The 26,747-nt window shown below is 38.9% G+C and overlaps 1 protein-coding gene across 1 annotated transcript in view; it reads right to left on the bottom strand.

Annotated features, from left to right (window-relative positions):
* Positions 1–1,485: 1,485 nt before the first annotated feature.
* Positions 1,486–26,747, bottom strand: part of LOC120535783 (aryl hydrocarbon receptor-like) — a 95,623-nt gene continuing 70,361 nt past the window's right edge. The window contains exons 9-11 of the mRNA XM_039763843.1: positions 24,550–24,656; positions 7,405–7,546; positions 1,486–3,140 (exon numbers count right to left, since the gene is read on the bottom strand). Of these exons, the coding sequence (XP_039619777.1) occupies positions 2,414–3,140; positions 7,405–7,546; positions 24,550–24,656 (976 nt within the window). The 3' untranslated portion in view covers positions 1,486–2,413. The remainder of the gene's footprint in view (positions 3,141–7,404; positions 7,547–24,549; positions 24,657–26,747) is intronic.

Below are 26,747 nucleotides of genomic sequence, written 5' to 3'. Positions count from 1 at the left end.
TTAAAAGAATGCAAACATATCTTCCTCTTCAAAGTGCGCGTAAGGAGCGGAGAATGTCAGAGAGAGAGTAAAGTAAACAATGAAAAATCAATAGGGCTGTTGCGCTTTTAAGTATGCAAGCACCGCGATAAAGCAGCGGCAATGAAGGGATCAATGCGAAGGTAGCCTTTCAGCATTTTTACAGGAGCGTCCGATCTTCTAAGCAAACAGCCTCTGTGCAAAAAGCCCTCTGCTCACATCTCCTCCGCAAGCAGAGAACGCCAGAGAGAGAGAGAGAGAGAGCGAGATTAAAGCAAACAATCAAAAAATCAATAAGTGTGCTTTTGGACGCACCTCGATAAAGCGGCATTTCTTAGAGGAGCGTATCCACTAGGCAAACAGCTTCTGTGCAAACAGCACCTCTGCTCACACCCCCTCCGTCAGGCGCAGAGAATTTCAGATAGGGTGAGATAGAGGCAGCGACAAGCAAACAATCGAGCACCGCGCAGGAGGCATATCTTATAGCATTGAGGAGTTTTAGTTAATATGTAATACGTGCTCTGATTGGGTAGCTTCTAAGCCATCCGCCAATAGCGTCCCTTGTATGAAATCAACTAGGCAAACAAACTGAGGAAGCATGTACCATAAATTAAAAGACCCATTGTCCCAGAAATCCGAATCCTAAAAATCTGCAATATACATTTACATATGCTTACATATAAAATCCGATAGAGCAAAACCACGAATGTCAAAGCGCGATACAGCAAGGGATCACTGTATACACATATATACATATATATATATATACATATACATACATATATACATACATATACATACACATACATATATATATATATATACATACATATATATATATACATATACATACATATATATATACATACATATATATATACATATACATACATATATATATACATATACATATATATATACATATATACATATATATATACACAAACATATATACATATATATATATATATGTAAATGTGTTTAAGAAATCGTGTTGATCATATAAAAATATTGTTATATTACATCTTAGGTCTTTTTCCTGCTTTGCAATAGTTTTTTTCTATTTGCTAAATTTGAAATATTACTTTCCATGTATTTTTGCTGGTTTTATTTGTTATTCTGTAATTGTGTCCTGTCACTTTAAATGTGGTTATGTTCCATGTATTCTGAAAAGAGCTACAGTATGTAAGCCTAAGAAATGAGGATCTCAGGAGTTGTGCATTGAAGTGTTCTGGAGTCAGTTGTGAGTATTTTTTTTTGTGTGAATATATTGGATTTTGATCTTCCTAATCTTTTTTTATCAGAGTTTGGCTTTGGATTGTGTTTTGGGACTTTTTTTGCTTAAAATTGCTTTTTAGGCAATTCCTTTTTGCCCCTTTTGAGCTTTTGTTATATTTTTTTCTATTTTTTAATAAATATTTAAATTTTTAAAGCTTGTTTTATTATGGTTTCCTTTCCCTTGAGAGGCCTTTAAGATATGTTGGAATTTTAAAGGCCAGTTTCCTCATTTTTGCGTCTAGTCAGGCCAAAGAAAACAGGTAGTTGTTGGGAGAAAACTGATCAGGCCAATGAAACCAGCTAGACAATGAGGGTCCTGTCCTGCTTTTTTGTTATTTGTAGAGAGGTCTTAAATTCTTTCCAAAATACTGGGTGTCCAAATCACAACACAACATATTAAGGAAATCACATCCCAATGGGGCAAAAGATTGACGTAGATGGAGACAGGCAATGAGGTGAAGAATACAAGGTGACAGCTTTTAAAATGGCAGAATCTCAATTGTTTCTGTTGTTTTACAATATGTGTGAAACCTCAAGACACAGATCAGTACTTGAGAAAATCTTTGTCTTGAAAATGGACATGTCTGTTAAGTTTTAAGGATGTTTTTGTTTCCACATTTGCACTGATCCCCCTTAGACCCCGTTTTAAACTGCAAAACAATCAATGTATTTTTTACATTTATAAAAAACGCTTAGAGCACAGTTTCCAGTGGCATATAAATTTACATCATGATTGTAAAAAATACTTCAGCTTAAAAAAAACAAATACATCCTTTAAAACAAACCTATTTTAAAAAGTTCCAAAAGTACAAGGATTAATAAAACAATCATAATTTAACTCAAAAACAGAAAACACTTTTAAAATAAATACGTATATTGTGAAACTTAACGTTTTAAACCTTTTTCTATTATTTTTTCAATTTACTTTAATGAAATTTAGTGCCTCTCTAAAACAAATTGTATCGGTATTATAAAATTATTTAAATAACTTTTTTGAGATGAAAAGATCAATGAAAGAACATAATGTCAACAAGAAGCTCATTATTTAAAGAGTAGCCTTATGATTTCTAGTAATAGTCTGTCAGATTCATAGCACCAAAGATGTCTGTCCTGGGTTTCAGCTAGTGCTGAAATCTGAAAAGAACGATTGGTCACCCTTTGGCTCTGAAGTGGCTGTTAAAGAGGAGTCCACTGGATCTTTCTGTGATGCTGAACCTACTGTCAATAGATCAGTCTTATCCACTGATGCGGAGTGAGGCATGTCTTGTTGTTTTTGTTGTGTTATTGTATTGCTGTCATTGAAGTGTGATTCTGGTACGAATGTACATCTCTGATTCTTGATACTAGTGAGCACTCTTTCATTTGCTAACGTACTAGAGTTCCAGGATGCTGAAGAAAACAATGGAGAAACTAAACCAGAGCTACTGCTATTTCCTTCAGCACATTCATCAGAGGTCATTTTTTTGATGGAGTCATCCCTACTAATTATTTCTAAATCCTCTTTACTAAGCTCATAGTGCCAAAGCATCTCCCATATATTGACATCACTGGAAATTTTCGGAAAGGCTTCACTTTCAGCCTGAAAATTCAGAGAAGCAAATGGCACATTTCTATCTATATTGCTAGTAAAACAAGCCACATCATGATGAAAATATTCTTCATTTTTTGTACTGGAGTCATACAAGTTTGCATTCTTTTTTGCATCCTTCTGCTCTATTGTCTGAAGGAACTTTCTGGCATGCGGGCTTAAAAGATCAGCCCAGTTATACAATGCAGCATAGTTGTCAGTAAAAAACTTGTTTGGATTGCCTCTCTTCTTGAGATGCTCCTCTCCTTCAGCATCCCTATAAGAAAAAAACAGGCAGGAGATCATTAGCCTGTCCTAAAGAGCAAGAAACAATAATGTGAGTCGGGCATTCAGTCCATGTCCAGGAAGCTAAGATCAAAGTCTAGAAAAACTAAACTGAAAAAAGCATGACATTAATGAGCAATTTATATATGATGCTGGGGGCTTTTGTGCCATCCCTAAAGCAATCCAAAGCTATAGGATAGTGGTTTCCAATCCCAGTGTTAGGGGACCCCTGACACTGAATGTTTTTGTACCAACCAGTTTCATTGTGTAATTAGCTCGTCATTTTTTCCCAGCCTTTTCCCCTTCTTTGGGATCTTGAGAATTTCAAATCTCACCACTCCAAGTTCACCTGTCTTACGACTAGAAAGGCCTTTGAACCACTATCCCATTAGCTCTCCTAAGGTCACATTCAGTCTACTTGGAATTGCTTTAAGAACATTGGTTATTTTATGACCAGACCATGAACACCAAATACACAAAAAAGTTAAGGTCCTGGCCTGCTTTGTGGCTATTTTTGGAGGCCTCAAGCCCTGGGACTAAAAATCACGGCACATGTTAGCCCTAAGTCGTGCACTAAGTGCTTGAATCACTCTTATCAGGTGTGACCATTGCCACACTTATGAAATGAGCTCTAGGAACACCAACTACTGTTTCACCCTATGGCTTCTCATGTCCCTCTTGCTTGTCAGTACACAATGATGGTCACCCAACTTCCCTCTAGGACAAGCCTTTTTATAGTGAGATGTACACTATATGGCCAGAAGTTTGTGTACACATGATCATCACACTTATATGAACTTGATGGACATCGAATTCCAAAACCATGAGTATTAATATGGAGTTGGACCTCCCTTTACGGCTACAGTAGCCTCCACTTTTTTGAAAAGGCTGAAGTGTATCTGAGGATATTTGTGCCCATACGGCCAAAGGAGCATCTGTGATGTCAGGTACTGATGAAGGACAAGAAGTCCTGGTTCTCATTACAATTCATCTCGAAGGTGTTCAGTAGAGCTGTGGTCAGAACTCTGTACAGGTCACTCGAGTTCCTCTGTGTCCTTATGGACTTAACTTTGTGCACAGGAGCACAGTGATGCAACAACTGCCTAAAATGTCTTTGTGTGCCTTCATTTTAACAGTGCCCTTTATTGGAACTAAAGGGCCTAGCTTAAACCTTGAAAAACAGCATCACACCATTATATTTTACATGCATTTTTATTATTCTTTAATTTAATATTGTTTTTTGTATCAGTATACTGCTGCTGGATTATGTGAATTTCCCCATGGGATTAATAAAGTATCTATCTATCTATCTATCTATACACCACTCCAGTGGATGCATGGCATTGTGACCTTAGGTTAGAATGTAGCTGTTTGGCCACGGAAAATCCATTTCATGAAGCTCCTGACACACAGTTCTTGTGTTGATATTGCTTCCACAGGCTGTTTAGATCTCTGTTGCGAGTGACACAACAGAATGGAGGCAATTTTTATGCACTGTGTTGTAGTGGTCGTGGTGCTGCTAAGATTCACACCGTCAATGGGGACAGTGATTTGTTTATTTTTTCGATGGGGACCCCAGGAACGCACCAAGCCTTGGCCCTACTTGCACACACTCAATCACAGATACACAGATATAAAGCAACTGAACAAGAAATAAAATGGTATATTAAATGAAATGGAGATATAAATTAACAATTAAAGTTAACCCTCCCTTCTCCCCTATAGTAATGGCAAAAAACACCTAACAATAAACAATCCCTCACCCGATTAACAGTCGGTCGCACATATAACAAAACCCATAAATGACAACAAGCACAGCCAACACTCAAGACAAAGTCCAAAGCACAGTCCAAATGTAGTGGCAACAGATGATAACTGGAGAGTGGAAAATCCTGTGAACAGTTCACTGAGATGAATATTAAGTTTGTCCTACCTTTTCCTGAAGAGGTGCGGGATGCAGGTAATGGGAGCACTCCCTTAGATGAAGTTGCTACTAATCACTTCACTCACACGAAACAGGAGGGCATGAGACAGACCATATATTCAACCAGGAACAGTAATCCAAGACAAACCAGGAGTAATCCAACAGGTGAAAACAGCAACAGACAAACCAACAGTGATTTTCCAGTGTTAAGCCAGTTCATCCATTTAAAGGGCCTGCCTTCCACTGCCATCCAATAGCTCAACACCCTTGGGGCAGCTGAGATATGCAGTCCTTTACTCCTTTAGCACTGCTACATTGTGCTTCAGCACTTAGATGCCTGCTCTGTGAATTTTCCTGGTCTAGTACTTTTGATTGAGCTATTGTTTCTTCTAAACCAGTGTTTCCCAAAGTGTGTTACATGTGCCCCCATGGGTAGTGTGACATATGAGTCACAGCTTTTCAACCAAAAGATGAGGCTGAGTCTAATGACTTCAGGAAAACCAGCTTGAGACAAGAGCAGCAAGGGTATTGCAGTGGGAGCTACCACTCTACTATACACAGACACAGCAAACGGGCAGGGTTGGGGCCAGGTCAGTGACCAAGTTATAATATTCCCTGCTTCACCTACCAGGCGACAAATGCGTTGCAGACTTGTCATTGTATTTCGGCATGTCGCCCCATTGGGAAGGGTCTCAAATGAGTTCAAAACTCTCACACCCTGCCCCCCCCCGACAAGCGCAGCCCCAGCATAGTTGTGAACATCAAAAGCAAATGGCTATGAACTAAACCACCAAGTGAGCCAGACACCACGGTAAACCGAAATTCCCACAAGTAGTACCGGAGGACAACCACTGCCCACTTAATCGCTAAACATTACATCTCTATGGTTGAGTGATTGCACTCCCTGGGAAGCAGTTTCCTGCTGAGAAACATGATGGGGTGTTCTTCCCCTTCGAAACATTGAGAAACCACCACCCCTAAACCGAAATTACTTGCATCTGGCTGCAGAACAAATTTCTTCAAAAGTCTAGATTTTGCAGAACCGGGATTGATGATAAATCGAGTTTTAAGTCTGAGAAGGCTTCTAGCAAATCTGCAGCAAGTGGTGTGTGGCATGTGATGAGATGCTTTCCAGTAATAGTATGAAACAATTGCTATTATGGAGACACACAGAAACAAAACATCTACAACATAAGGATCCCTTTTATGATCATCCATTCCCCTTTTCAGACTGCGTCTATGATGCTGTGTAGAGGCAACTCAAGCCCCTTCCTCAGGCAAGATGTAAGATGTTTACATCTTGTCTGAAGAAGGGGCCCGAGTTGCCTCGAAAGCTTGCATATTGTAATCTTTTTAGTTAGCCAATAAAAGCTGCCATTTTGCTTGACTTCTCACTTTATTTATTTAAAAAGCTTCTGTAAAAAGTCAAAATTCCTCTGGGGGACAAATAAAGTTTTTTCTATCTATTCCAAATATACAGAGATTTCAGGCATGGCTGTGATGTCCCTGATGCAATTCCTAACCACATAACTCTGTGAGAATGTTTTTTCTGTACTCACAACACTAACATTGAAGTACAAATGTACTCTTTATATTGAGAACAGTGTAAGACTAAAACTGTTGTGTATTTCACTAAACCTGCAAAACTGCTGACAACACTGAATCACAACAATGGAGGTTAAATTAAAAAATAAAACAGGAGTCATTTAAAAATGGGTAATGCTTTTTGCTATTGTGTAAAGTCTCTATACTGTATGCAAGTTTTTGCTACTAGTATGAACAAGACGCCACTCTTAAGTTAGTACGCAGAGAGTCTGTGGAGCTGAAAAGGGGTACCAAGTGTTGAAATGTTTTGGTAACCACTGTTCAAGACTCTTCTACTTCTTCCACTTTACAATAATAGCACTTACAGTTGAAAAGGGCAGATCAAGCAGAGCATATATTTCACATACTGACTTGTGGCAAAGGTGGCATACTATGAGAGTGCCACATTTAAAGTCACTGATCGCTTCAGTATGACTCGTTCAACAGCCAATGGAGACTGTAATGCTATACGCTTAATTTTATGTACCTGTTAATGATGAGCATGGCTTAAACACCTGAATTCGATTTTAGGGGGTGTCCGCATACTTTTGACTATATAGGGTATCTGAAAATGAAATAAGATGTTGCTCAGTTTGTATAAACCAATAACCTCATAAGAGTTTGGAAATTACCAAACGATTGTGGAATGAGAAAGAACACTCATAACTTTTACCTAGCATTAAAGACAAAAGCTAATTTAAAATGTAAAAACCTTAAGGACATAAAGAGTAAACGTTTTTATACTCACGTTAAGATTCGATGTGTTGCAACAATATAGTCAGGCTTATCATCTTTATGAATGATTTTAGCGATAGCGCTGGTCCATAGCCATCGTAACTGCTTAGTAAGAAGACGGAAAATGGTCACCCCACTGTCTCCTGTCCTTAGCACTAAAACACAGAAAATAAAGGAAATACTTTCACAAAAAACAGACTGATCATATGCTGTTGGGGTCTAAAGATATTTTTTCAAAAATCAATTAAATACTGTAAAGTAGAATGTACAGTATAAGTAGAATGCCATCTTAAGAAGCAGCGGTTAGTTTGTCTAAAAATGGAAACAACTACTTGTATTAATTATCCCCAGAATTCTGGTTTAATATTAAACCAAAAAGTATTTATTGTAGGCCCAGGGTTGGGGAAGTTGATTTATTTAGTCTTTATCTATGTTCTAAACTGTTTATCTCTTATACTGCTATTGTTTTCTGTAATATGAACACTGAATGCTTCATGGAAATAGCAAGCAGAAGTGGTGTCTCCTTAATATGAAAATGTGAATTAGCTTGATTATAGAGACACAGACAAAGGCAACATGTATAGGTTTACTTCTTATAAAACAGCATTTCCTGTCAGCGATGACAGCCACAGTATCATAGAATTAGAGGATTATAGGATGTCACACATGCAAGCATGGGAGGCAGTCTAAGGCCTTAACTGAGGAGAAGACACAGAGTCAGGGGTTGATGAGCTGCACTAATTCCTTTTCTCCTTTCTCCACAGACCACCAGAATGGAAGCTCGACTAGAACTCCACCCACTTCCACTACCTGACCACACCCTCCTACAGACTTCACTTCCACATAGAACCTGCCTCTCCCCGCCCCCTAAACCCGAAACTAGCCCCCCACCCCCCCGCAACTACAAGTCCCACTCACTTAATAGTCCTAGTTAGTCAGTGTTTTGGCTCTGTCTTTTTTGGCTACTCTCTTTCAGTATTGCTGTTTGTGTGCTGCTACAATATATGGGGTGAAACCCCCAAACCTTTTTATTTGTTCTCTTGTCTCCTTCATAAGGCTTAGTCACAAAGTCACATTTCTGTAACATTAAAGACTATAAAAAATTGCTTTTAAAGCTCATATTCAGAGCACACCTAAACTAATGCAGTGCATTAGTGTGTGAATTATACATAAGAAAGAAACAATAAAATGACATTTAGAGTTGAACTTTAATTTATTTGAAACATAATTATTCTAAATGTAATTGAATTTTAAAATAGTTCTTGAACCTTTCTTGCAGGTGTCACTGGCTGGCTGAACTAGCCCTAAACTCCTGGATTTACTCATTCTAAATTAAGGTAATTTATGTAATTACTGGAAGACAAACAAACATACAGCTGAGGACTCCTCCTTATTTTGAGCATTCTGACCCCATATTGATTTGGGGAACACCATTTTCAACAGTTCCTTTGTCTAATACTGAACACCTGGTGCAACCTAAATAGCTGACTTAGTGGTGCAGACAGTGAAGCTTAAACAAGTTGAGTCAAGTCAGGTCAGCTTTATTTGTCATCTTACCAATATACAAGGTACACAGAGTGATGAAATCACATGCCTCTAAGATCACAGCACAATACAATACAAACGGACAAAAAATCAAAGGTCAAACATTCAGTGCGGGTATACAGCATTCAAAACATTTGCTGTATAAGACTTACAGCAGCAAGAAATGGCAAAAGAGAAGAAAACGTAACAGCAGAGATAACAACAGAGATAGTTTAGACTTTTCAATGTAAAGTGTGTACAGAAAGATAGAAGAAGGACTTCCTTTTGGCTTTCAGAATGCCTCAGCCCCAGTCTGGCTGGTGCACATGATGGTCAAGTCTGACTAGGGTGAGCTTGGTGTACCTTTTGGAAGCATCAAAATGAAACAAGATCACTGAAGACTGAAATTAAATAATTTTTCTTAAAAGTCCTGACAACCTCTCTAAGGACTATGATTTCCTTTGCTTTACAAGTGCAGTGTAACAAAGTAAGACTAATATGATCTGCTAATTTTTCCTTTACCTGACATCACTAACTGCTTATCGGCCATAATATAAAATATTTGTAGTTATCTTTGTATGAAAAGTAAGTCAGAAAACAATCACTTGTTTACAATGCTCATGACTCAGGCTCCGCGGGAGTGGCAGCCTTTCCAGCAGCTCTGTGTATGATTTTATCTTTCTACCTCTTTCTATTTTTCTCTATTTCACTGATCACTCTTATCAATTTCTTTTATGTGGACTCGTTCCCTGGACACTTTTTACTACCTGGACATGGATTTTTACATGGCAAGACTTGTATATTCAAATAGTTAACTTCAAGCACTGAGAACAAATGCCCGCGCCCATGTTGTTCCCTATTTACCTGACGAGGAAAGAAGGCGGTATCGTGGCAGCAGAGCCGGAGCTAAGCTAAAAGCTTGTGAGGAAGTGGCGTTTCAAACCTTCGGTGCCTTCTGTGATCCTGGGAAATGTGAACTCACTACCAAATAAGATTCTATAAAATAACTCACTACCAAATAAGATGGTCAAGCTGGTGAAAAATGACAGGACCTACAGAGAATGCAGTTTGTTGTGTTTTTGTGAAACGTGGCTAATAACTAACATCCCAGATGCTAACGTGGAGCTACCCGGGTTTAGCACAGTTAGAGCGGACAGAGACGCAAGTACCTGCGGGAAGTAGAAAGGAGGGGGAGTCGCTCTCTATGTCAATACAAGGTGGTGCAACTCTGGACATGCTTTGGAACTACAGACTGGGATATCCTGCAGGGATCATATAGTGAGAACATTGAGGAGGTTGTTGACTGCACTACTGACTACATCAACTTCTGTATGGTCATTGTAGTTCCAGTAAGAACAGTACGCTGCTATGCTAACAACAAGCCATGAATTACAAGTGACATCAAGGGCCTTTGGAACCAGAAGAAAATGACTTTTAAAGGCAGTGATCAGGATGAGCTCAAGCACGTGCTGAAGGAACTCCAAGTCCAGCTCAGGGCGGCAAAGGAGCAGTACAGGTGAAAGCTGGAGCAGAAGTTACAGAATAACAGCATGAAGGAAGTGTGGAATGGGATGAAGATCATCACTGGCTGCAGCTCAAAGCAGGCTGCCACCATCGAGAGAGACAAATGAACAACTTCTTTAACAGGTTTCACCACCCTAACCCACTCTCACCTTGGAGAACTGCACCCTCCGCCCATCCTTCTGCTGATATCAGCATAGGAGAGACATCCCCACCCACAATTACAGCAGCCCAGGTGAGCAGAGAGCTGAGGAGACTTTGTGCCAGCAAAGCAGTGGGTCCAGATGGAGTGTTGCCACGACTGCTGAAGGCCTGTGCTGGAACTGGGGAGTCCTCTACAGAGCATCTTCAACCTGAGCCTGGAACAGGGGAGAGTCCCGAGGCTTTGGAAAACATCTTGCATTACCCCAGTCCCAAAGGTATCACTCCCTAGTGAGCTGAATGACTTCAGGCCTGTCGCCCTGACGTCACATGTGATGAAGACCATGGAGCGGCTGCTACTTCACCACCTGAGGCCACAGGTCTCTTCAATTCAATTAAATTTTCATTTCCACCCCGTTGGGATAAACGTTAACATTATACAAAGTTATTGTCTGTTTTACCTGGATTTTTATCACTAATTTAATATTGTTTTTTATCAGTATGCTGCTGCTGGAGTATGTGAATTTCTCCTTGGGATTAATCAAGTATCTATCTATCTGTCTGTCAAAATGTGTTTATAAGAGTGGAATTGTTGTTCCACCTTCCATTAGGAGTTCTGGTTTTCTGTTAGTTTTCAGCACTTCCATTTAATAGAAGTGTTCATTTTGGTTACTTGGTAATGAGCAGTTTTTGTTATTTGGTGTTATGCTATTAGAGGAGTGTAATTTAAGAGGTGCATATAAAAAGGTGAAAGATTTTTAAGATTAAACTGCTGAGATAAACTTTATGAACTGAAGGCCTGATAATTAGTGGCATATCTTAAAAAACATATTTTAATATATTCTTAAATCCATTGTTTCCGACATGCAATTTTTAGTAATGAGGATAATGCAGAATGTCTACTTGACGATTAACTTGCAGTGCTTCTCAAGTTCAGTCTTGGGGCCAACTTTAAATGTAGGTTTTTGTTCCAGCCAGTTTCACAATCACATGAGTCATTATATTTTTTACAAGCTGTACTTCCCATCTAAGATGCGTTGAAATCTGAGTAATTAACGTAGAATTCAGCATTAACATTTGCAGTGCACCATCTATTGGAGCACATTTTTTAATGCATTTATGAATTAAATTAATTACATCTGTCATTCCAAAATGCACTACTACAAATTTTTCTTTGAAGCACTACCTGCTGGAATGAAAAGTACAAGGAATGCATCTCTGTTATATGCCATTTGGTATGGAATTTGTAAAAGCAGACTTGCTGTTTGTGATGTGCCATCTGTTGGAATGACAGAGACATAACAACATGATGGACACACAGATACACAGACACTTATCCTTTTACTACGGTGGATTTAGATGCTTTTTTCCCAATTTTTTTGCATTAAGACACCACAGAAGTGTAAGATATACATCTGTAAGATCTTTAGAATCATTTGTATCTCATCAAAGTTTTAAATGTTAAACTCTATTGCCATTTTCAAATTCAACTTTTTTCCTGTGTGAAAAGCTAAATGAAATCAGGACTATGATGCAGAACGCTGAAAGGCTACAGCCAGTGTTATGCCAGCTAGTCACTGGTGGAGTTTATTGGGTGGCTGGTGGGCCAGGCCTAACCTAACAGAGGTACTTTGTGATTAGAATAAATCTCAAATAAATGTTTTTCTCCTTGAAAGCTTTTTTAAAGACCACACCTCATGCAAATATGTTGATAATTAATGAAAATGATAATTAAATCCATACTGCCCTAAGCAACTCTCTTTTGTATGTCAACCTATCCTTTAAACAACATCTACACATTATCCTTGACTTCTTTTTCTTTTGGCCTCTCCCGTTGCTGGTTGGTACAGGTTGCCACAGTGGATCATCTATTTCCATATCTTCCTATCTTCTACATCTTGCTCTGCTACACCCATAACCTGCATGTCCTCTCTCAGCACATCAATAAACCTCCTCTTAGGCCTTCCTCTTTTCCTCTTGCCTGGCAGCTCCATCCTTAAAATCCTTTTCCAAATATATCTAGCATCTCTCCTCTGCACATGTCAAAGCCAAAGCAATATCACCTCTCTGACTTTGTCTCCAAACCGTCCAACCTGAGCTAACCCTTGAATGTACTCATTTCTAATCCTATCCATCCTTGACACACCCAATGCAAATATTAACATCTTTAACTCTGCCACCTCCAGCTCTATCTCCTGATTTCTGGTCAGTGCCACTGTTTCCAGCCCATATAACATAGCTGGTCTCGCTACCGTCCTGTAGACCTTCCCTTTCACTCTTGCAGGCACTCGTCTGTCACAAATCACTCCTGACACTCTCCTCCACCTCTCTCCACCCTGCTCCGCAGTATTGATCCCAAGTACTTAAACGCATCCACCTTCACCTACTCTGCTCCCTGCCCACTCATCATTCCTCTGAACCCCTCTTATTCACACATATTTTCTGTTTTGTTCCCACTGACCTTCATCTCTCCTCTCTAGAGCATATCTCCACCTCTCCAGGGTCTCCTCAACCAGCTCCCTACTCTGGCTACAAGTCACAGTGTCATCAGCAAACATCATCGTCCACGTGGACTCCTGTCTAATGTTGTCTGTCAACCTGTCCATCACCATTGCAAATAAGAAAGGGCTCAAGGCCAATCCCTGATGTGATCCCACCTCCACCTTGAATGCATCCGTCACTCCTACCGCAGACCTCACCATTGTCACACTTCTCTTGTACATATCCGTTACCACACTTGCATAACTTCTCTGCCACTCCCAATTTCCTCATACAATTCCACATTTCCAGGCACCCTGTCATATGCTTTCTCCAGGTCTGCAAAGACACAATGCATCACCTGGCCTTCTCTATACTTCTCCATCAACACCCTCAGAGCAAACATCTCATCAGTAGTGCTATTTCCTGGCATGAAACCGTACTACTGCTAGCTAATCATCACCACCCTTCTTAACCGAGCTTTCACTACTCTGTCCCATAACTTCATGCTGTGGCTCATCAATTTATCCCTCTGTAGTTACTACAGCTGTGCACATCCTCCTTATTTTTAAAAATCGGCACCACTACACTTCTACTCCACTCCTCTCACTTTCCAAGATAGCAATAAATAATCTGGTTAAAAACTCCACTGCCATCTCTCCTAAACACCTCCATGCTTCCACAGGAATATCATCTGGACCAACTGCCTTACCATTCTTCATCCTCTTCATAGCTGTCCTTGCTTCCTTCTTGCTAATCTGTTGCACTTCCTGATTCACTATCTACACATCATCCAACTTTCTCTCTCTCTCTCTTATTGTCTTCATTCTTTAGTCTCTAAAAGTGCTCTTTCCATCTGCTCAACACACTCTCCTCGCTTGTGAGTATGTTTCTAACTTTATCCTTTATCACCCTAACGTGCTGCACATCTTCCCCAGCTATGTCCCTTTGTTTAGTCAATTGGTACAGGTCCTTTTTCCCCTCCTTAGTGTCCAAACTCTCATTCAGCTCATCATATGCCTTTTCTTTAGCTTTCACCACCTCTCTCTTTCTCATCATCGCAACTTCAATTCCCAGCTTCATAATCATCACTCCATCTGACACTCTTTTCAGCTCTTGACATACCGTTCCATCAGAATAACCCCTACCCCATTTCTCCTCCCATCCACACCATGACAGAATAATCTGAATCCACCTACGATCCACCTGGCCTTACTCCGCTACCATTTAGTCTCTTGCAGGCACAATATATCAACCTTCCTTCCTTCTCTCCATCATATTAGTTAACTCTCTCCCCTTACCAGTCATAATAATTTAATAATAATTTATTACATTTATATAGCGCTTTTCAAGGCACTCAAAGCGCTTTACATACAAGGGGGGGGATCTCCTCAACCACCACCAGTGTGCAGCATCCACCTGGATGATGCAACGGCAGCCATAGTGCGCCAGAACGCCCACCACACACCAGCTTACTGGTGGAGAGGAGACAGAGTGATGAAGCCAATCAGTGTATGGGGATGATTAGGAGGCCATGACGGTCAGAGGCCAATGGGCAAATCTGGCCAGGATGCCGGGTAACACCCTACTCTTTCCGAAAGACATCCTGGGATTTTTAATGACCACAGAGAGTCAGGACCTCGGTTTAACGTCTCATCCGAAAGACGGTGCTTTTTTTTTTACAGTATAGCGTCCCCATCACTATACTGAGGCATTAGGACCCACACAGACCACAGGGTAAGCACCCCCTGCTGGCCTCACTAACACCTCTTCCAGCAGCAACCTAGTTTTTCCCAGAAGGTCTCCCATTCAGGTACTGACCAGGCTCAACCCTGCTTAGCTTCCGTGGGCAACCAGTCTAGGGCTACAGGGTGATATGGCTGCTGGCTATACTCATACTGCCAACATTCAAAGTTCCTACCCTCACTTCCACTCTCTCTACCTTGCTCCTCTTCTTCTGCCTCCAGACATGCCTTCCCCCTCTTCTTCTCCTTTTTCTGCCAACAACAACCCAATTTCCTCCAGCACCCTGTTGGCTAACAGTACTGGTAATGGCCATTGTTAATCCGGGCCTCAACCAATCTGGTATGGAAATCTGTATTGCTGTCCGTATATTTATCTGGTAAAACTTTACACAGAACGCCCTTCCTGTCGTAACCCTCCCCAATTATCTGGCTAGGGACCGGCATGAGGAAACACAATGGGTTGTGCATCCCACATGGCTGGGTTATTATCTTTTACTTCATTTATGGATTAATCTTTTATGGCTGACTTCAATTATGGATTAGTTTATTGATTCAAATTTAGCTTAAGATATGGTGTTTTCCTCTTTTATATGTCTGGTAGCCGCTACTATCGACAAGCAGATCCTTATTAGTCAGTACAAGTGGAGCTGCAATCTGAGTAAATCTCTATCACTCATCCCACATACCTATTAGCAAAAAAAAATTTAACAAGCAAAAATGTCTATTTGATGAAGTAAATACAAAAATTATCAAAATAGATCAAGAATATGCCAGTTCGGGGGAACGGTGGCGCAGTGGTAGCGCTGCTGCCTCGCAGTTAGGAGACCTGGGTTCGCTTCCCGGGTCCTCCCTGCGTGGAGTTTGCATGTTCTCCCCGTGTCTGTGTGGGTTTCCTCCGAGCGCTCCGGTTACCTCCCACAGTCCAAAGGCATGTGGATTGGTGATTCTAAATTGGGCCTAGTGTGTGCTTGGTGTGTGGGTGTGTTTGTGTGTGTCCTGCGGTGGGTTGGCACCCTGCCCAAGATTGGTTCCTGCCTTGTGCCCTGTGTTGGCTGGGATTGGCTCCAGGTGACCCTGTGTTCAGATTCGGCGGGTTGGAAAATGGATGGATGGATGGAATATGCCAGTTCTCCAAATGAGGCACTTTATAGGAAAAGACAGGTTTTGTAATCAGAATTTAACCTTTTGACAACAAAAGAAACGAAACAGCTCATCTGTAAATTGTGCCGTCATTGCTATGAACACGGAGAGAAGGCTAATAGCTCAACAAATCCACAATCAGGAATGTTCATAAAGCAATAACAGAAATTACCAATACAGATGAACAGAAAATCAATCCATCCATCCATTATCCAACCCGCTATATATCTTAACTACAGGGTCACGGGAGGTCTGCTGGAGCCCATCCCAGCCAACACAGGGCACAAGGCAGGAAACAAACCACAGGGCGTGCACACACTAGGGACAATTTAGGATCGCCAATGCACCTAACCTGCATGTCTCTGGACTGTGGGAGGAAACCGACGTAGACACGGGAAGAACGTGCAAACTCAACGCATGCAGGACCCGGGAAGCGAACCCAGGTCTCCTAACTGCGAAGCAGCAGCGCTACCACTGTGCCACCCGAGATAAAATTGTTGACCATAAAAATATAAACCACACATTTAGAGAGTACTAAAAGCCATTATATTTTACTCATTTTAAAGAAGATAAAATACAATCTAATGAGTTTTTGATGCTTTACACATACCACAGCTAGATACTCTTAGTGTAGAGGAACTGGATAACCCTCTGACACTCTCAGAATGGCTAGACACTATAAACTCTCTCAGATGTTGGAAATCAGCAGGTCCTGATGGATACCCAGTGGAATTTAATAAAATATTTCAAATAAGTTAGATCCATTGCTATTAGCAACATTAATATAATCTAGAGACAGCAAAATTTTGCCTCTAACTTATCGCCAAGCATTAATTACTGTCTTCCCCAAGGAAAAAAAGGAATTATTTCAATTTGCATCGAATAGACCAGTTTCACTTCTGAATAATGATGTTAAGATACTCTCCAAAGTTCTTGCTAAAAGGAATGAGAAATTGCTTCCTTCTGTAATATCACAAGACCAAACCGGATTTATGAAAGGCAGAGACTAAGCTTCTAATCTTTGGCATCTGTTTAATGCAATATACTTAACCATAAAATTTAACACACCAGAGATCTTATTATCTTTGGATGCAGAAAAAGTATTTGACATGGTTGAATGAGACTACCTATTCACCACACTGCACAAATTTGGGCTTAGCCCAAGCATATGTGCATAAATCAAACTACTATAAACCAGTCCAGAAGCTTCGGTTTGTATTAACAACATTATTTCAAACTACTTCAAACCAGAACATGGTACTCAACAACAATGCCCCCTATCACAATTACTCTTTGCAATCGCCATTGAGCCATTGGCCATTCATTGTATCAGAGATAACAGGGATTATCAGAGAAGGACTTAAACAGAAAAAATCACAATATGCAGATGATATGGTACTGCATATATTAGACTGACAAACTTCCATACCTGCAGTACTCAATGTATTAGCAGAATTTCAAAAGACATCTGGACTCTATATTAATTTGAATACAAGTGTGCTTTTTCCAGTGAAAAATCTGGAATAGCTTGCCAATAGGAATTCGCCAGGCTAATACAGTAGAGCACGTTAAAACACTGCTGAAAACACATTACTTTAACATTGCTTTCTCATAGCTTTATCTTAGTTTAATCCTGATGCTCGGTATATTCAATTAATTATCATTATAATTCATGGTGGCTCCAAAATCCGTACTAACCCCTACTTTCTTTTCTGTTCTTTTTCCGGTTTTCTGTGGTGCCGATCTGCGCCACCAGCACCTAATCAAAGCACCGTGATGTCCCTACATTGATAGATTAAAGGCCAGAAGTCCACATGACCGTCTTCATCAAATTCTTCCATGAGAACCCTGAATACCATGAGGACTGATTGAGGTCATTTATGTTAGGTAGATTACCTAGAGGGGGCTGGGCGGTCTCGTGGTCTGGAACCCCTGCAGATTTTTTTTTTTTTTTCTCTAGCCGTCTGGAGTTTTTTTTTTTGTTTTTTACTGTCCTCCCTGGCCATTGGACCTTAATTTTATTCTATGTTAATTAGTGTTCCCTAATTTTAATTCTTAATTATTATGTCTTTTTTCATCATGTAAAGCACTTTGAGCTACATTGTTTCTATGAAAAATGTGCTATATAAATAAATGTTGTTGTTGTTGGACACCTTCCCATTTATTTTAGCAGCCTAGGGGTAAACACCCCAATTAATTATAAAGAACTTTTTCAGCAAGATGTTGCTATCTGCATTGAAAAAATGAAACAAGATTTAAAACAGGTGGCCTACCCTCCATCTCATATTAGCAGAGAGAATCAATACTGTCAAGATGACCATCTTTCCCAAGCTTCTTTTTCTATTTCAGAGCATCCCCATATATATTAACAAATCATTCTTTAAGAAATTAGATTAAATTATGATTTTTTTTTGGGGAATTTAAAGGGTAATTCTACAATGACCTAAAGCAGAATGTGGCATGGCACTACCTAACTTAAATTTTATTACTGGGTGGCAAATATTTAAGCTATAAAGACCTCTACATTGACACAAATTGATGAATATACACAAGCCTGGTCTGCAATAGAAATAAAATCTTGCTATAGGTCTCTGTATGCTCTGCTTTGTGCCCCTGTAAATACAAATTATTGTCAATATACTAATAATCCAATTGTTCATCAATCACTTGGAATATGGAACCAATTTAAGAAGCACTTTAAGACAGAGAAGCTCCTATCTGTTGCCCTTTTACATGACAATCACCTTTTTCTACCCTCTAAAACCTACAAAGTATTTAATGTTTGGAAGTAAAACACTTAGAGAACTGTATACAGATAATGTCTTTGCATCTTATGAACAATTATGCTTCAAATTTATCAACACACTTTTTCCACTATTTACAAATCAGAAACTTCGCTAAAAGGAGCCTGGCCAATTTTCCTCACCTTCCACCCATTTCTACTCCAGAGGCAATACTGAATCAATCTTGAAGACTCAGACAGCATCTCAATAATACTTTATATAAAAACATTTTAAAGTCTCTTCCTTTCAAAGATCCCAAGGTATAATGGGGGAAGGATTTTTACTTAACATCTGTGCAAGGTAAACATGTATATAATACACTCCAGCTCCATGTGCGCAAAGTATTCAATCATTCAACTTAAAATCTTTTATCGAGGCATTTACCTCGTTTAAAATTGTCCAAAATATTTCCAGGACAAGATTCAACCTGTGAATGTTGTAATCTAGTTCCAGCCTCACTGGGCCACATGTTTTGCGCACCAAATTAACAACATTCTGGACAAAAATCTCTGAATGCCTCTCAGACAGCCTTGGTGTCACAATCACTCCTACCCCATTAACAGCTGTGTTTGGTGTACTCCCAGATGGGCTTAAAGTGGAGAAGGACAAATTGATTGTAATTGCCTTCACCACAGTAGTAGCACATAGATGTTTTTTGCTCAACTGGAAGAATTGAAGATTTAAATCAGTGGGACATTTTCCCTTCTTTGTTGTTTTTAAAGACTTGCTCTTATTGTAGGCTCTCCTCTTTTTCTCTTAGGTGGGGGTTGAACTTTGGTTTGTTTGAACAAGGCTGACTTGATTGCATGGAATGTTGGTCTCTTCAAATAATATCAATTTAAAAAAATCACCTTAATGTTACACCATGCAGACTTTTTCTATTTTTGCTACAATCAGAATAAGCCGACAAATAAACTATAAAAAACCAATGCTTTCTATCATTTAAAATCACAAATATACTTGTGTACATTTAAAAAATGTAAAGATTTAAATGTGTTAAGTGATATTTAATTCTAATTAAAAACAACTTAACTTGGGATATGGTGTAATATGAAGCAGTATAGTTATAAAAAATGTGAGTCTAAGGCCTTGTTCACACAGGCGTTAAGTTTTTGGATAAACGAACTTGCTCTGAACGTCCTAGACGTTTATGTTGCATTTTGTGGTGGCAATCGATTGACTTCTACACCGGCGTTCATTTGTCTCTGTCTAACGCCAGCCTGCAGCCCAAATTGTAGTTTGTGTGTTAACCTGTGGAGGCAGTGTCGGGAACTGGATATGAAAGCCCTTGTCGTTTTATTTGAGGTGCCTCCTTTCAATAGGGACCATTTTGCTATGTTAGATATTAATCTTCTTGTTTTAAAAATACTCGTAATACGGCGACGTAGGGAGAGAAAAAAATCGCTGCCGCTACTGGGTTCATCCTCTGACTGCACAACGTCGGGTTAAAGGAAGTTTTTTTGTGCTTTATGAAGAAATACGAAAATTTCCGTGCAAGTTTTTTAATTACTGTCGGATGTCGGTTTCCACTTTTGATTGTCTGCTGCAGCTGATGCAATGCCACATTGCACGCCGATCAACCAATATGCGACTTGGTGTTAGCCCCGAAGAGAGACTACTTGTCACTTTGAGGTAAGGAAACAGTAGTCGAGTGTGCGCTTACACCGGTGTTATGCACTGAAATGCCCCCCCCGCCATGGATTGCCCCCCCACATAATTGTTATCAAATATTATTAGAACATAAATTAATAAGTTCATGGTTTACAAATTACATGAGACAATAAAATAAAATAAGCAATATGAAAATATATATGTTGTATATGAAAACATAAAAATATTAATATTTTTTCATATACAACATGTAAACCTCCGAAGCGTAAAAATAAACGCGTAGAAAATGAACTAGAAGTGGTTTCCTTGCGTTCGTTGGGTTTTGAATGGCAAGAAAAAGCTGCATGCAACTTTTTTTGATGCCGTATAAACGCACTGCCGGACAAACGCACGTCACCAAAGACCGTGTGAACACTCTCATTGACTCCTACGTGTAGAAAACACTCGGCGCTTGATCCGCGCTCACTGGACGCTACAAACGCAAAAAAAACGCTCGATTTTAACGCCCGTGTGAACAAGGCTAAAATGTCAAACTCTGTCCAAGCAACTAGTGTGCCTGTGTACTTTAAGCCAGTAGTAAAAAATGGCTTAAATCACTAGAACATCTGAAAAAGTAGACTGAAAATCAGGGTGATGATGTTAAAAATTGTAAAAAATTATTACAATATATACTTGCGGATAAGTTCTCCCGTGGATAAGTCGAGACTTGATTTTATAGTATAATTTCTGGTATTTTATAATGTCAATGGTACAAGTCGAATGCAGAAAAACTCACGCTATTGTTACAAGGGATTATGATATGCTAACGCCCAACTGAGAGAGTAACCATGGAGCACACTGCCTTTTTTTTCTATGTGGGTGTGGCATTGCACTGTATCAGCGTGTGCTCCTTATTTCTCTCTCTCTCTCTCACTCTCTCTCTGTCTCTATTATGCCTACATGACCACACGGTAATACCCGAACTATTCTGAAGCAACGTTTACACTGATTTGTGTTTTTTGTATCTCACACCCTCATACACCTTTATTGTAAGAGCATCCCTTATCTACGATGGCGTGTTCGATCAGAAGAAAATATAAAGCTGGTTTTAAATTAAATGTTGTTGAAGTAGCAAAAGAAATTGGTATCAGTGCTGCTGCAACAAAATTCGATGCATCTGAGAAACTGATGCAAGGTTTGAGGAGGCAAGAAGATTTAAAAAAAAAATGAAGTGTCACATTTTTGAACAGGCATGTAAGTCAGGGTCTGATTTTATGATCAATTTTTCGGGTTTCAAGACCCAACTTATACATGAGTATATATGGCAAATGATCACCATGTAATATGCCAAACAATTAGCCAGTCCAGTTTTTTAATTTTTTGATTGACACCCAAACATAAAACCTTTAGAAATAACAGCCTGCTTAGTTAAGGTAAAAGTCCACTTAAAAGTGGAGGCTGGTTGGGATCATTGACTTAGTGGATGAGGATAGCTGTGTACACTTCATCTGTAAGCAGTTCCTTCTGCTGCTATTGTTGAACCTGAAGAGACTTTTACCAATTTATAATTTGAGCAAATACTCCATAGCCAATACTGGTATATCAGACTTCAGTCCAGTGAAGCAGTGAGTAAGTGGATTACCAAACAGAAGTACATGCACTATACAGAGTTGGGGTAAAGATGTTGAACTATTGGCAGGACTTGGAGATGGACACCAGTCATTTGAAATCTGTAGAATATATGAAAGAGCAATCACAGTGGAGAGGCTTGTGAAAAAGAAAAATAATTACAGAAGGAGATTTATTAAAATCAAGCAGGACACACATTTAAGAAGTTGGACTGAGTATGGTTCAGATCTTGATTTATGGAGCAGGGCTGCCCACTAGGGGTATTTATTTAATGTTGTCTCACTTTTGTTAAAATGGAAATTTAAGGTTAGAGTGAATATGAACTGTTGCAGTGGAAATTTCTGCTAAATGGTAATGCTGAATATTGACATTATGGGATAGTTTACATTCCAAAACAATTCAGTAATAACCATGTAGTTAAAATGATAATCAAAAATAACATATTATTTGGTTCATTTTAATACATAATTGTAGTTATTTTACCTCTGTCTCTCCCTATTTTAGTGGATTTAATATTTTTTAAATTGTTTTGTTTAAATTCAGGTATTTAAGTAACAGAGAACTGCTTTAAAATATATCAGCATTTTTTTTAAACTAGCATCATTTACTCTTTTTGAAATTTATATAAATGCTATACTTTTACCAGCTGTTCTACTCAGCTGAGTACCAGTGTTGGTGTGGAATCTCAACTTCCATAGTTGTACTATTATTCATTCTGCAAAATTTAACAAACTGTAAAACTTTTCTTTAAAGGCAGAAAGAAGAAAAACATCTGGAATGTTTGCTTGAAGAGCTTTTAGGAACAGGGTCAGTCAAAAGATGGACTAGAGATTTGCAGCCAGAAAGGTGCAAATTAATTTTTCAATGGACATAAAGACTTCAGTCTTCATGGTCTAGAAACTACATATATTTTAGTTACAAAATTATTTACCAAAAGTGACATCCTTGATTGTGCAAATTTTGGTACACAATGTATGTGGTCCATTGAAAATTATTATTATATAAATTATTATAATTATCCATTACTTAAATAAACTAAAATTAACAAAACATACATGATTTCTTTCAAATGAGTACAAATAACCATGTAATTAGCATACCACCTACCAACTAGAATAACTTTATCTTTATGAACAACATCAGAATAGCATGTAGGTTAGTTCACCTACATTATATTTTCAGAGTGCTCAGTTCAAATCCCAGCCCCAAAACTATTTGTGTGCATTATTTTAAAGGTTGCCGGTATTTTATGGGCATTCAGGTTTCTTCTAACATTCCAATGTGCTACACGTTAAGTTAATTTATACCCTTAAATTCGCCAAATTTCAGTGCGTGTCCTATGATAGACTGGCACCCCTTTCCTGGATTGCTTTCCACCTTGTGCCTAAACCTAATCTGTAGGTTCCATTCCTACAAACCTATATTGGAATAAGAAAAGTTAATTTATACCCTTAAATTCGCCAAATTTCAGTGTGTGTCCTATGATGGAAAGCAATCCAGGAAAGGGGTGCCAGTCTATCATAGGGCACACACTGAAATTTGGCGAATTTAAGGGTATAAATTAACTTTTCTTATTCCAATATAGGTTTGTAGACATGTAGACCTTGTGCCTAAACCTAATCTGTAGGTTCCATTCCTACAAACCTATATTGGAATAAGAAAATACATGAATGAATGAAAGCATTTAAAATTGTAGTTGTATTTAGATTACCACTTTTACAAAAATGGACATGCTTTCACGAAAGTTTTTAGTGCAACACTCAAATCATCCCTAGAAAGGGTATTATAAATAAGGCAGAATCTTTACTTGGACTGAATGTACGGCCGATGCAGTGCACACTCAATCATACACCTCCGCACTTTAAGATGTTTCCAATTTATAGTTACCAATTAACCAAATATACACATCTTTAGGATGTCACAGGAAAACAATCTATTCAGAAAAACAGACACAGGACCAACAAGCAAATACCACACTGACAGTGACTGAAATGTGACTGGATCCTTAGGGTTGTGTAGCAGTAGCAGTAACCTCTGCTCAAGAAGACTTTAACACAATCAGGTACAATCATGATGTAAAAAGAATTATGAAATTTCCATGTATGAACTGTGAGTTAGCTTTTTTTCAACATGCCTCGTGACCCCAAACTTGATTAAGTTCATTTGAGAATGTTACATTTTGTACTTTTATTCCATTTTCTCTTCTATCACCACTCATACACAGACCCATACTCATATGCAGACAGGAATTGATTATAATTCAACAATTTTAGGGATATGCAAAAGAAACCGAAATAACTGGAGGAAAACCCTCAATAGTGCCAGGAGGGATGTTCAAACCTCACATGCACAATGACTAGATCCCTGAGAGATTAAAGTAAATGTTAAAAAACCAAAAAAGCATTCATATATCTATTTTCATTATACATTTAAAAAACATTAATTTTCAAGGAAAAGAAATTCTCTAATAAATAACATTTAAACCTGTTAAATATGTATCTAATCTCTTACAAAAAGCTAAAGGTTTGAGACATGACAGCTGATATAGACTACAAGTAGTTTTATCATTCAGCGCTACATTCAAAGTGCAGTAAGAACAGTTCTTACTTCTCAGGTAGTTCTCTGTACAATAAAGCATGTCCTCAGAATGGACAAACAGATATCCAGGATGAGAAGACAGTTCGGTCTCTGTCCAGCCAAGAACGTTTTTCCCCCTGAAAAACAAAACTCAGATTTTTTGCATACTGTAAAAGACAAGGTATTTTGTCTTAGTAGACTTCAAGATATCTTTTGATATTCTAAGTCAGTGTTTCCCAAACTCGGTCCTGGGGACCCCCTGTGGCTGCAGGTTTTTGTTCCAACCGGATTCTTAATCAGTGACAACACCTGATAACACTGATTTCATTTAATTAGCTGGTATTTTTTTTTCTGTTATTCGACATTGAGAAAAGCACAGCAGCATGATTTTTACATTTATAAGACATTTATAAATATTTGTGCTTTTGCTATAGATTTAAATGCTTAACTCTCTTTTGTTGATTTCATTATACTTTGCCCTTTCTCTGTGCAGTTTTTCCCCATTCGTTGTATCTTAATAATGACAATTTAAAACAAGCAGATCAGACACCCAGGCAAACAACACTGAATAATCAAAGGCTACAACTACTTTAGAGTCAGACCCACTAATTAGTAAATAATGGATTAATTAAACAATTAGAACACCTAGAAAAGTAGAATGAAAATCAAGATGAAAATACTGTTAAAAAGAAAACAAAAAACATTCCTATATAACTGCTTGGTACATTTTAATATTTTTTTTTCGCAAACTTAGTTTTCTAATTTCTATATTAGTTCCCTAAACACAGAACTTGGGAAATATCAGTTCACTTAATTAGCCCAGGAGTTCAATTAAAAAAAGAAGCTGGTTGGATCAAAAACCTGCAGCCAGGGGGTCCCCAGGACCGAGTTTGGGAAACACTGTTCTAAGTTTTACAAAACAATTTTAAAAAATTGAGCATCTGTAGAAGGGAAAATAAATAAAAGTTACTAAAAAAGAAAAAAAATATAGGCTTATGAGGTTATTATTGCCACTTATATAGAGTACAGTGAAGTTCTATCTTATATGTGCTAACCAACATGCAATACATCACCACTCTCTGTGATCAGCAAGTACTTTACAATTAATTTAACTCAGACTTTCTATTTCCTTACTGGTAGAATTAAATTACTATATGTTACTATACACCAAATAATGCATAAATGTGAACATGCCATCAAAAAGACAATAAAAAACTGCATAGGATATCTGAAGCCCAGGGCACGTAGTGCTAACCCCAACCCGACACAGAAAGGCAGAAACATAAGTTACAGCACACTTTATTTTTCCTTTGTTTTGTGGGAAACGCCTTCCCCATTTCCCACAAGTACAATACAGTTCCAAAAGCACAGTCACAGACCTTCTGCCTCCACTCTTCTCTCACAAGCTTCATCCTTCTTCCTCCTGACTCTGGCTCCCAAAGTAGTGTCTGTTGGCCCCTTTTATAAGGCAGCCGGAAGTGTTCCAGGTGCTCGTTGATGCATTTCCGGCAGCACTTCCAACTCCAACTGTAATGGAACCCATCAGGAGTCAGAGGCATCGATGCAACCCAGGGGGCTGCCACCCAGCGCTCCAGGGGAGATAATGCTCTGGCCACTCTTCCTCCCCCGGTCCTTTCAGCGTGAAGGCATCCCAGTGGTGCAAAGGCACATATATAAACCACAATCTAAATTTTTGAGTCAAACACATTGATTCTTCTCCTCTATTGAACCCTTAGGAGATGGACAGTAGGTCATGGCAGTTGCTCCACTGGTGTAGCTTCTCGTAATACTGGGAGAGCAAAAACAGCCAAATGATGCATACCTTCCATCTCTTGATTCATGTTTTACAAGTACAGATTATTTTAGTCTGAGACAACAGCATGACCCCCTTTTTTGCACCTTGAATAAATGTTTTTGGCCACAGGCCTAGCGATTAGAAATTATTTGCCTCTTTATCCTGCACTACAGCCAGATAATTTTTCAAGCTACTCATCTTTGGAGTAGGCTTCTCCAACCACAAGTATTATTTCTGAATTTCCATCTGTTGATTACAGTGGCACAGTGGGTAGCGCTGCTGCCTTGCAGTTAGGAGACCCGGGTTTACTTCCTGGATCCTCCCTGTGTGGAGTTTGCATGTTCCCCTCGTGTTAGTGTGGGTTTCCTCTGGGCACTCCGGTTTCCTCCCACAGTCCAAAGACACGCAGGTTAGGTACATTGGCGATTCTATA

The sequence above is a fragment of the Polypterus senegalus genome, chromosome 9, assembly GCF_016835505.1.
Source record: "Polypterus senegalus isolate Bchr_013 chromosome 9, ASM1683550v1, whole genome shotgun sequence".
Classification (NCBI taxonomy): Eukaryota; Metazoa; Chordata; class Cladistia; order Polypteriformes; family Polypteridae; genus Polypterus; species Polypterus senegalus.
This window is presented reverse-complemented; position numbering and strand designations above follow the sequence as displayed.